The 13,070-nt window shown below is 38.2% G+C and overlaps 1 protein-coding gene across 4 annotated transcripts in view; it reads right to left on the bottom strand.

Moving 5' to 3' along the window:
- UBP1 (upstream binding protein 1) overlaps positions 1 to 13,070 on the bottom strand; it is a 52,707-nt gene that overhangs the window by 24,796 nt on the left and 14,841 nt on the right. For all 4 annotated transcript variants that reach the window (XR_004425457.1, XM_033132469.1, XM_033132470.1 and 1 more), the window contains one exon: positions 3,475 to 3,551. Coding sequence is in view for 3 of the 4 variants with exons in the window: in XM_033132469.1 (XP_032988360.1) it covers positions 3,475 to 3,551 (77 nt within the window). In the remaining variant the exon portion in view is untranslated. The remainder of the gene's footprint in view (positions 1 to 3,474; positions 3,552 to 13,070) is intronic.

Genomic DNA, 13,070 nt, shown 5'->3' with positions numbered 1-13,070 from the left:
GCTCTGACTAAAAGGAGACTGAATACTCTTAGAGAATCAGCAACAGACAAAGGGGCCCTAAGAGTAAGGTGGAGCGAGCAAAGAAAGCATCTCATGAACTACGTTCAGCACATTCAGGTAGTTCCAAAGCACCTTTGATAACTCAGCTGCTGGTTCCCACGGCTTCCCCCACAACCATCGAGTCAATGATCATGGGGCCAGGAAATTACACTCTAGATGGCTGCAGATTATTTTAGGGATCCTCTAGCTGAAGAAGTGTGTGATTTTTAAAAAATCCTTAAAAATTTGGCAGTAGCAGACTGTCGCTATGAATCCCAGGAAAGCTCTCAAGATATAACTGGATGTATTCTGGAATATCCACCAAAAATCAGACATGTGGCTTATCAAGTGGAAGAGGAAACTGATTTAAGACCTTTTAAAAAGTAACCTTTTACAATCTGTAAATTAAGTAAATTAAGAGATACTGATACTTTCAAAACATTGCTTCTGTCTAGGTAGAATATGCTGGTGTGTAACGTCAGCACAACATCCAGTTTGCACTTGGTAGGTTCTCTGCTGGATAGTTTGTCTACTGTCAACAGTCCATTTTCTCATGAGGAAGAGTCAGTTCTGCCTTAGTTTCTTAACTTGCATTAATTTTGTGTATTAAATGTTTCTATACAGAATGAAATCCAAGGAAGTTGAGTTCAAAGCAGTCATGCTATAACTGAATTAACCCTGCCACTCCAAGTTAATCTGACAGGTATGTTTGCCAAAAGTATTTTAAACACTAAGTCTCACCTATCAAACTGGTTATTTTTAAATCTTACTACCTATTCCGGGAACTGCCCTACAAAGCCAGCTTGCCTTCACTGATAGGTGACAAACCGGTTCAGAATTGACTTTCTTCAATGCTTTGATGACAACTTGATTTTGGCATTTGATATAGATGCCAAAGTTTGTTATACTTTCCTCAGAACACTTAATAGTCATGAAGGATGACTCGGTTAAAATATTATTTAAAGTGCGAGTTAAAATCATGAATTAGTAAATTCTATAGTCCAGCAAATAAAAGAAAAAATAAAAGAAAGCGTGGGGGGAATAGATGAAACAAGACTGAACTACTGTAGCTGGCAGGGGACTCATTATGAGAACTCATGATATTAGTGTGCTTATCATACGCCACCACATGATAAATACATGTGGATTTATCATACCAGTCTATTTCTGGGTATATTTGAATTTTACAATAATAAAATTAAAAAAAAAAACTTAACATTTTTGGATCCAGTTTTAAGGATCTCAATAAAGGCCCATCGAGCCCTGTTCCATTTTACAGAGGAATCCTGAATTAGAACAATTTTTCAACCCTTTGACACTTTTTTTTTTTAAACCCAGCATCTCAGAGTCATCAAATATAACTTTTATGGTGACATACGAGTTCACTCACATCTTCCCTTAAAAAATATATTACTAGGTTGAATTTTAACCAGGAGTGGTATATCTGGCAGATTTGTCCAAAGGAGGGTCAGGCGCTGCCCAAGGCTTGTCTAACAACAAGCTAGCTGGAACCAGGGCATGCTGAGAAAACCTTCGCATTTCTAAGTTTCCTAGACACTGGAAAATGAGAGCTGTCAGTCTGACTCCTTGACCAAGCCATAGCTATTTGTCATTAGAGCTCAGCCAATCCAAATAGGGCATGCTCACTGAGAACAATGCTGATGAGTTGTTTTTTTTCTTTAAAAGATTTTTATTAAAATACAGCTACATACAATATTATATTAGTTTCAGATGTACGCCATAGTTATTCAACATTTATATACCTAAAGAAGTGATCACCATGCCAAGTCCAGCAACCGTCTGACATTGTACCATGCTATCACAATGTATGGTGTCATATGGGTGCTGGTGACGTTCTTAAATGGTGAACCCAATCAGTGTTTGCTACAGGTCAGAATGACAAAAGGAGGTAATAAAAAATTAAGACCATCTGACTCACCCTCTAGGGAAATGACCAAACCCACTGAACACAAACATGACACACTCAACGTGCAGATGGTAAATATAAGAATAGGCAAATAACCATTCTCCTTATGTTCCAAGTTTGCTGGGAGTCCCGGGAATCGCAAAAAGAAATTGGGAGCTCACTCAAGGTTGGCAAGACAATGATCCAGTGGGGACCAGACACCTCCTAGCTTTTCCCTTAACCTCCCATAGGACGGAGGGCTTCCTGCACCCTGGAGTGGGAGGAATACTAAAATATCCCCAAGACTCTCAGGCCGCCAGGTGCTGGGCAGCTGGCTTTCCCAGACATGCCCAATTCGCTAGCATTAGTATTAGTACCTCCCCTCTACACCAAGACTGCCTTTCACATGCTCGCCCACCAAAAACACAGATCCACAGAGGGGAGAGTCTTTCCACGAGAATGTCTCTCCAACTGAGGGCCCAGCATCACCCGGGCCATAACATGCCTCTCTGTAGATGATGGAAGGATCAGGAGAACCCATGCCTGTTCCTCTTTCACTAACACTTAGCCACACTGAAGATCTGGCCTTTTCCTAATTAAACTTCTTCCATAAACCTTGCCCTGCAATGCTATCCAATTTATAGTAAACCGTGGTGCACGATAGGTAGAGAGGCTAGAAGGACCCACCTTGCCTGACACTAGAGTGGGTAGGGATGGTTCTGAAGATATATACTCGTATATCCTAAGAGCAACGGGTTGGCTGCCAATGGCTACACCTCCTATGCCTGTAATGATTGGCTTCTCTATTCAGATACAGCGGGAGGGTGAATAGAGTTTTCCAATTTTACTTAGAGAAATTTTAAGAGGTGAAATTAAAGGACTTTTAAAAGCTTCATTTTAACACTTACATTTCCCCATTATCTTTTAAAGAGAAACAAAGTTTTTGTAGTGGTGGTAGTTCCCACCCCCCACCACAGCCCAATTAATTTTTCTATGGTACCTTTCCAAAGGGCTTTCACATTTGCTTCACCCAGTAACTGTTACCGTGTTTCCCTGAAAATAAGACCTAGCCAGACGATCAGTTCTAGTGTGTCTTTTGGAGCAAAAATTAATATAAAACCCAGTCTTATTTTAATATAAGACCAAGTATAATATAATACTGGGTATAATACAATGTAATGTAATGTAACGTAATATAACACTGGGTATAATATGATATAGTATAATATAATACCAGGTATAATTTAAAGTAATGTAATGTAATGTAATATAATACTGGTTCTTATATTAATTTTTGCTCCAAAAGACGCATTAGAGCTGATGGTCCGGCTAGGTCTTATTTTCAGGGAAACACGGTATAATTCCTATTTTACACATGAGTTAACAAAATATAGCTCAAAAAGTTAGGAGTTTTAATATAGCCATTACGTCTTAAAGAGAAATAATGTTCTTGTATAAATTCTTGCAGCAAATCTTTTTTAAAAACATCAATGCAATATCTCTTAGGAATTTTAAGGAAATTACCTTACCTTTACCAATTTTCCAGTGATCTCAGGCATGTCTCCCATTTTCCGATTATCCAGCATCCGAATTTCATAAGACTGACCTATTTAAAGAGTATTACTCTGTTTATCGTAAGAATTTAATTGTCTCTCAAAACATAGAATTACCCAATGTTAATTTGCTAGAAAAGCAAATTCAGGTTCACCTTTCTCTTTCCTGCAAATCACAATCTTCTTCTTATAGTATTACAGAAGACTGAAGTTTCTCTGTCAATTTATTTTCATTCTCATCTGTTACTCTCTCATATTAAATTTAATTATGCATACATGCATTATCTGAGACCAATTTTTTATAACAGCTTTATTGCGATAATTTACATACCATAAGTCACTTTTAAGTATACAATTAATTGGTTTTTAGTATATTCAAAGTTGTGCAACCATCACTACTACCAATTTTAGAACATTTTCATCACCCAAAAAGAACTCATACACATTAGCAGTCACTACTCACCACTCCCATCCTCCAAGTCCCTTGCAACCATTAATCAACCTCCTTCCTGTCTCTAAGGATTTGCCTACTTTGGACACTTGATATAAATGGAATCACACAATATGTGACCTTTTGTGACTGGCATCTTTTACTAAGCATGTTTCCAAGGTTCATGCACATTGCAGCACGTATTAGTACTTCTTTTTATTGCCAAATATTATTCTGTTGCGTATCAAATTTTGTTCATCCATTCATCAGCTGATGGGATTTTGGTTGTTTCCACCTTTTGTCTATTATGAATAAGGACATTATGAACATTTGTGTACAGGTTTTTCTGCATGAGCCAAGGCTGAATTTTAGTCCTGGAGCCTTCCCCCTTGTGTCCAATGAACCCAACTCATATTTTCTCACCACTCAGTATCCATAAGAAAACAAAAACAGATATTCATGCACTAATCTATATAATTAGGAAAATAAGCTGCTGCCAAAAATTACTAATGTACTTCCAAACCCACAAACATGACTTCTGGATCATGTTATTAAATATGAAAGTACAATTTGATATACAGAAAATCAAGAATTAAAGAGTGCATCTTGTACCATATGAAGTTGAAGTGCTTTATGATATAACTACCAATATCTTGTCCACACCCCAGTGGGGCTTACAAAAAATAGATCATAAGGTCAAAAATACAACAAAGGGTCATCCAAATATAACCAAGCCATTCCAAGGCTGACAAAGGAAAACTATATATATAGTATGCTACTAAGGATAGTCCTTAAATTCATTCAACAGATTGAGATTAACACTAAAAAACACCTTATGTTTTTATGCCTCTTATGGCAGGAGGCATTTTAAAAAAGTTAAATTTGCAGCATATTTAATAATGAACTGACAAAGAACAGTAAGGAGTAATTTTTAAAATAAAACATACGGTTATCGTTGGAAAATATGCCATTATACATTGAAAATTTTTCATCAATATCCATATGCTTTATTTTAAAAATTCAAGAAATAAAACCCAACAAAATGTTTGTGCTGATTATCAGATCAAAAAATGTTTAATTAAAAATCAAGTGGGCAAGAATGAAAGCGAAATAAGCACATAAAATGTGGGGGATATAAACTGATAGTGTTTTTGAAAGGCAGTCTGGCTGCACCTGTTAACAAGTTAAATGCTGTATCCTTCAACCCGGGGATTCTGCAACTCACATTACAAATGCCTCATCTCCCTAATTCATGGAGAACTACAATATCGCTAACAAATGTCCAACATCCCTTGAAGAAAAAAATGAGCAAATGACATGAACATGTGGTTGTTAACAAAAGAAAGAAACGGCAACAGTTCTTAAACATATTAACACATTCAATCTCCATTAGAGAAATGCAAATGAAAACTGCACTGAAATCATTTTTCACCTGTCAGGTTAGTGTAAATCTCTAGTTTGAGTTGTTGAGGTGAAAGGGCAACAGTCACACTCATATACTGATAATATATGAGTGGACATTGAAGAAGTAGGTACTCTCTGGACACATTCTGAAGATGGAGCTTAAGCACTGTCGCATGTATTAGATGTAAAGTGTGAAAGAAGAGTGGAGGATTACTCCAGAGTTTTGGCTGAGGAATTTCTTGACTTGGGGCCGATCACAAGGAGATGTGGGGGGAAAAAAATCAAGAGTGCAATTGAATACATGACGTCTGTGATACTCTTTGGACATCCAAGTCAATAATAAAATTAACATACAAATATGAAGCTAGGAGGAAGAGATCCCAGTTGCAGATAATAGCGGAGTTTTCAGGGTACAGTTATAGGTAAAGTTAAAAACAGGATCATCTAAGGAGTGAGCAGTGAAAAAGAGAAGAGGGCCAAGGAACTTCTCTGGGATAAAGAGAGTAACCCCAAAAAGCAGTCAGTGAGGGGGGTGCTAGACAGGGTGCAGTGCCCTGGAAGCCCTATCATGTGGCTGCCAGCGAGGGAGAGAAATCTTGTCTCACCAGGATTACCCTGTGACCATCAAAAACTCAAAATTCTCAGGACTGAAAAAAATCAAACTAAGGAAGAAATCTCAATGGTCCTATCTTCTTTTGTATTATTTTTCCTAGTCAATCTAACAAGGATACTTCTGTGCTCCATATAAAGTTCAATCTGTTTCCACAAATAGACCTCAAGATTTGTTGCTTCTGTATTAAAGCACTACAGATTTCTATTCTAAAATCAAGTGGTTTTTTTTTCTTTTAAAGAGAGGCTCTGTAACATTTATGCTTCAAATGGTTTCCCTATTGGAAACTATATGTTCCTCAACTAATTTTGAAATCCCTCTCCATCAATAATTTTCTTCAAAGGTAATATATCCACTGAGTGAACTACCAGACTTTTATTGGTTTAATTTCTCCTTCTATTTGATCCCTTTCCGTAATTCTTTTAACTACACAGCTTCCAGAAATATCAGTCTATGTTCTAACTGAAATATAAAGAAGGTTCCACTACTAATGAAGTACAAAGTTAACATAAACAGCAATATTCTATGAGTTGCTAGTCCTATTTTTAGCTTATCTTCTGAATTTACTTTTCCTGTTTAGATTTTTTTACTCCTTTTTTTGGCTTACAAATGCAAAAGCACTGACAAGAGTTGAAAAATACAACTGGGAGGCTGACTGGCAGGGGGTTAGAGCGCAGTGCTCATAACACCGTCGTTGGTTCAATTCCCACATGGGCCAGTGAGCCGCACCCTCTACAACTAGATTGAAAGAAAATAACTTGACTTGGAGATGATGGGTCCTGGAAAAACACACCGTTCCCCAATAAAAATTAGGAAAAAAAATACAACTGTTGTGAATTCATGTTCCCATTTACCTTTGACTATAGGCTCTAAGGCTAGTTTCCTTAGATAGAGTCCAGAGCAACATGGAGCCCAAGATGTGACAGCCTACCTTGGCTAAGTTGAAAACATTTATTTCTAAGGTCCTAATACAGAACTTTAAAACAAGAACCAAAGCTAACCTGCATAATGATGTTTTGGTCAACAACAAACCACATAGTATGTAGGTGTCCCATAAGATTATAATGGAGCTAAAAAATTCTTATCACATAGTGATGTAGCCACCATAAGGTCATAGCACGACACATTACTGTAATGTCCTAGGCCTTCACATTCACTCACCACTCACTGACTCACCCAGAGCAACTTTTCTAGTCCTGCAAGCTCCATTCATGGTTAAGTGCCCTAATACAAGTACCATTTTTTATCTTTTATACCATATTTTTACTGTACCTTTTCTATATTTAGATACACATATACCTACCATTGTGTTACAGTTGCCTACAGCATTCAGTAACGCAACATGCTGTACAGGTTTGTAGCCTCAGAGCAAATGGCTAGACAATCCAGGTTTGTGGTGTTCGTATGATGACAGAATCACCTAATGACACATTTCTCAGAATGTCGTTAATCGACACAAGAATATTTTTAATTGAACAGGCATGCTATTCCCTAGGGCCTTAAAGCCATTTGCAAAGTAGCTAAAAATGGTTAATTATTACAAAATTCTCCAAGTAGAATCTGGCCTCAAATGAACAGGTATTTCTGATCCAACAGCAGCAATGAGCCAACCTGGAATAACTCCAGGAGCTTAGAAGTCTCACTCATATCGTGAGGTGTGACGTTACCAAAGACTCAGCTGGAGCTGTAAAACACCGGCAGCCTATTCCAGCTAAACCCCTGCAGAAATGTAGAGTCAGTTGTGTTTACTCCACCCTCCATGGTTCCATGTCGGGACTACAGTTTTTTACACCACAAAGTTACCTAAGAGCAGAGGACTGCTACTCAGGCATAGGAAAACACAAATGCAGTTTATAACTCTACTTCTCCTGTTCAGTAACACAAAAACTGCCACTTTAAGGCATCAACACAACTTGGAAAACTTGTTCCAATTTCTATCTGAGGAAGTTAAGATTACACAGAATTTACTTTTTTTTCTTTATGGTGTCACACAATGGCAAGTATTCTTCAGCAACAGCTACCCAAGAGGCAGAAGGTGAGCAACGAGCTTTAACGGGAGACTACTAGCAGTGACCAATCCATGACCAAAGAATGGTGCATACAGCCCCTACGTGCCAACCCTTCTGTGAGGAAATCCATCTATAAAAAGTGGTGGTGAGGAGAGGCTCACATATTTGCCTGAATATTCAAAGTAGTAAAAAATTAAGCATGGTCCCCAGACTAGCAGCATCAGTGTCACCTGGAAACTTGTCAGAAATGTTAAGTTCGGGGCGGCCGGATAGCTGAGGTGGTTAGAGCGCGGTGCTCTTAACAAGGTTGCGGGTTCGATCCCCACATGGGCCACTGTGAGCTGCGCCCTCCACAACTAGACTGGAACAACTACTTGACTTGGAGCTGATGGGTCCTGGAAAAACACACTTAAAGAAATTTTTAAAAGTTAAAAAAAAGTAAGTTCTCCAGCCCCACTATGGGGTCCAGCACTCATGTTCTGACAAGCCCTCGAGGTGATCCCACTGCATGCTGAAGCTGGAGTAGCACTGCTTTATGTAAAGCTATAAATGTCCGGTCAGTCAATGCTATTTCCAACAAAACCCGTTCAGGACCTTCTCCTGGGAGTAACTTTATACTCAAAAAGCTCTGAGTAAAATGATTAAGAACTAACCATCTTTTCTCAGTAGCTGAAGAAATACTGTACAATATGTTATGAACACTGTCCCAAAGAGAAAAATGGCCTGGTCCCAATATGTTATGATGAACACTGTCCCAAAGAGAAAAATGGCCTGGTTTCGAATGTCTGATTACGCATTTGTATCATTTTGCATAAGGTTCATTAAATACAATGCTGTATGAGCCACTGTACAATTATAGGTAATAAGATTTTAAAAGTTGCTTTTACTCCCAATTTTGTTTATGTTAAAATTAAGAACTAAGTCACTCTAAAGCTGTTTAAAGTAAACTGCATTATGATTCCTTTACAAGTAACCAAAATTCATTAGTCACTCACTTGTCTGACAGTGACAGGACTGTAAATCTTACAAGTGTAGGAGAGCTCTCGCTCCATTGCACATATTAAGCTCCACAAATGCTCTTCTGTTCACATATATTCATTACATGTGTACAGTCCACATTATTTGAATATACATACATGTTTTTTACACACACAAACACACGTGGGCTTGGGTTCATCAGACACCCATTTCAAGACCCAGCTTTGAGAGGGCCTTCAGAGGTACTGCAGGATGCAGCGTGTCCACAATCTGAGAACAAATGATGGCACCCGATGGAAACAGTTCTGACGCACAGAACAGTGGCTCATCCTGTACCACTTTGGAAATCATCCAGCTAGTACACATTTGCCTTGGTTGATGTGTTAATTTCCAACTGCTGTTACAACACGTCTCCACAAACTTAGTGGCTTGAAACTATACAAATGTATTATGATACAGTTCTGGAGTTTGGAAGTCCCAAATGGGTCTTACTGGGTTAAAAAAAAAAAAAAAAATCAAGCTGTCAGCAGGGCTGTGCTCCTGTGGAGGCTCGAGGGGAATCAATTTCTTGCTTTTTTCTACTTCTCCATGCAGTCTATATCCCTTGGGTCAAGGTCCCTTCCTCCACTTTCAAAGCCAGTTACAGACAGCATCATCAACTCTGACTCCCGCCTGCCTCTTTCACTTTTAAGGACCCTTGTGATTTCATTGTATTCACCTGAATAATGCAGGATACTCTCCCCATCCAACATCCTTAATTTAACCACACACGCAAAGTCCCTTTTGTTATACAAGGTAAAGCATTTACAGGTTCTGGGGATTAGGAGGTCATGGACATCTTTGGGAAACCATTATTCTGCCTACCAGTTGCTAAGCAGCGTAAACATGGTATTTCTACAATTCAAAACTCTGACAGTGACAAGTTTATTTAAAAGATTATAATCATACAGACCTGGCAAACTTCCTGAGTCATTACACAGGTTATCTAGCCCTCAGGGTTGCATTCCAACCATTTGTAAAAATTGCTCATCCAGATGAAACAGTGAACTAATACATCAACTGATGTCTAAATACTTGGTCTTCCAGCACAATGAGAAACGATTAGAGTTACTTAGTTGTGAATAACAGCAACAGCAGCAAAAACTCATGTTGTGCCGGCCAGCTTATAAGTGCATTACATGTATTACTCAATTTAATTCTCAACTACCTCATGTGGAGGTATGAAATTAAGGAACATGTCAGGGCTAGCAAGTGGTGGGATGGGATCTACACACAAGCAGTCCAGCTCCAGAGATTGCTGATAACTACTACTCACTGCTGCCCTCTCTACCTCTCACCCTACAACGCAGAAAAGACCCATTTAAATCACTGGCCACTATAACCAGTGGAAACAATTAAAAGGAACAAAAACATTACTTGAATAACGTGCACAAGGATATCCAATAGGGAGCAGAGGTATATATATACTGGCCAGTTTTATTTCATTGGCAACTATGTGTGACAGCTTCTACCAGGAATCACCTTAGTGACAGAAGTTCTTCTTTTTCGTCCTTTAGTGATAAGACCATTACATTCCCAAGCACACTTAAAGCATATGATGCACTCATTACATAAAAAATAAGCTTATTGGAATAAATTCAATAAAATAGTACCTATACAGTATTTCTGTTATACAAAGACTCATAAAACATGGTTAGAATCTCCATAGGCTTCAAAGATCGTTCTAATTCAGTGGCTATCTGAGATGAGCAGACTAAATAACTGGGAGACAGGGGAAGAAGATATTGTATACTCTTTCACACCTTTTGAATGTTGAATCACGTATATAAAATCATCTATTTAAACTACTAAATTTAAAATGTGACAACTAAAACTTAACACTAAAAATATTTTACTATGAAGACTTACTGGTTAAAAAAATGAAATTTGGAATCAGAAAACTCTGGATTTAAATCTTTATAAAAAGTATGGTCAATAATCTACATAGATAACTATAGGAAAAATTACTCCCTCTAAAGCTTTAATATCATAGGAAAATGGGGATAATTATACTTTCATTAATTGTCACCATTATTTCCAAGTCCAGCTGTGTTGCTTAACAAGGAGTATACGTTCTGAGAAATGTATCATTAGGCAATTTTGTCAGGTAAACATCAACGAGTGCACGGATACAAACCCAGATGGTCTAGCCGACTACACTCCTAGACTAAATGGTACAGCCTACTGCTCTTAGGCTACAAGCCTGTAGAGCATGTTACTGCACTGAATATTGTAGGCAACTGTAACACTATGGGAAGTACTTGTGTATCTAACCATATCTAAACATAGGAAAGGCACAGTAAGATTATGGTATAAAGGATAAAAAATGAGGGTCCCTGAATAGGGACCATGAATGGAGCTTGCAGGACTAGAAGCTGCCCTGGGTAGGTGAGTGAATGTGAAGGCCTAGGATATCACTACACACCACTGTAGGCTTTAAAAATTGTCTTTGCGTAGGCTACATAAATTTATTAAAAATTTTTTCTTTCTTCAATAACAAATGAACCTTAGCTTAGTGTAATTTTTTTACTTTATAATTTTTTTTTAAACTTTAGCACTTAGCTTAAAACAAAAAAACACTGCAAAGTTGTATGCAAGTTTTCTTTATGTCCTTATTCTATAAGCTTTCTTCTATTTTTATTTTAAAAAGCTTATATTTTAAACTTTTTGTTAAAAACAAAGACATAAAGGGAGCATTTGAGATCTTGCTCTCTGGCATATGTTATCAGTTGGGCTCAAATACTCTTATAAATATTCTCTACAGGTTTGTTTTTATGTTGACATTTACTTGGTGTAGTCGGCATGATTCTGAAAAGCCCACCCAGGACCACCCTGCAGACCTGGACATGGTGCTAGGTATAAATAAGCAAGGGCCTAATGTGTCTCCCGGGCTACCCGCTTCACATTGGGTGAGTTTGGGTGAGTTTCTCTTGGAATTTTAGGATTCCCTGCTGTAAGTAGCAGTAGGTCATGATTTTATTTGAACTTCTTAGAAAATCCTCGAGGTGGATAAGAGTTGAGACAACCCAGGGAAAGGAAAAAGGGTTGCTGCTTTAAATTTTGGTGTTTTAATTGGACTGCTTACTGACAGTGGACAAACCTTTGCTAGTTAAATGACAACTGAACTCTCTTTAGCTCTGAAACTGTTCCCCAACCCGAATAGCCAATGGGGTGATGACTGTCGTTCAGATCCCTGAATCCGGGAGTGGTTGAAATGGACGCTGGGAGTCATCCAGTGAAGTAGTACAGCCGATTCCAGAGAAGCCAGTGGGAGCCCGGAGGAGAATGGCAGGGCACCCTGGACTGGATTCACCGAGAGAGGGGACTGTGCTGTTTTGGCGGCGTCTAGTAAGTTCTTACTGGCCCTTGCTCGGGTATTCTTATTTAGGTGACTATGAATCTTTGTGGGATTGCCTGAGAACAGTCACTGCATTGGCTTGTCTGCAGACGTGCACATAAAGGCTGGTTTTCCCTAGAAGTTTGTTCAGACTCTAAAGATCTAAAAATTAACACGGGAAATCATGCCTCCCAGGCCAACAAAGCCCATGACAGTTAGCCTCCCATTAATACTCATGCAGGAAGGTGTCCGAGATAAGAGTCCTTTGAGACTTCTAAATTAATTTTTGCACACACAATTAGAAAAAGCCGCCTATAAAATTAGGCAGAATGAATGGGAAACATTTAATTGGTCTCTTGAAGCTTCAAAAAGATTTAGATAAATAGATCAACCTATGATGTCACTTAGATGTCAACCCAATTCTTTGAGGTATTAAAACTGGCTGTCCTTATTTTAAAAGAGGGAAGGTCATTTGGAACTTCTTAAAGACAGATAGAAATTTTAAATGCCTCCAGGGCAAAATTGGGATCCAATTCTTTTATAAATTAGTGAGTTTTTCTCAGCTAAAGGGTCTCTGTGTCTATCTGTCGGTGTGTCTAAATATATGTGTGCTGTAAGTACAAGATAATTTTCCACCTCCAGATGGTATCGTTAAAATTTAAAGGCAAGTGCCTGTAAGAATTGGGCATTTTAAAATTCTCAGAAATATAGAAACTAGCCCAAATATTTTTTCAAGTTCACGTGATCTAAGATTAATGTTTGGTA

This window comes from Rhinolophus ferrumequinum, chromosome 17, assembly GCF_004115265.2.
Source record: "Rhinolophus ferrumequinum isolate MPI-CBG mRhiFer1 chromosome 17, mRhiFer1_v1.p, whole genome shotgun sequence".
Taxonomy (NCBI): Eukaryota; Metazoa; Chordata; class Mammalia; order Chiroptera; family Rhinolophidae; genus Rhinolophus; species Rhinolophus ferrumequinum.
Note: the sequence above shows the minus strand (reverse complement) of the source record. Positions and strands in the feature narration are given on the sequence as shown.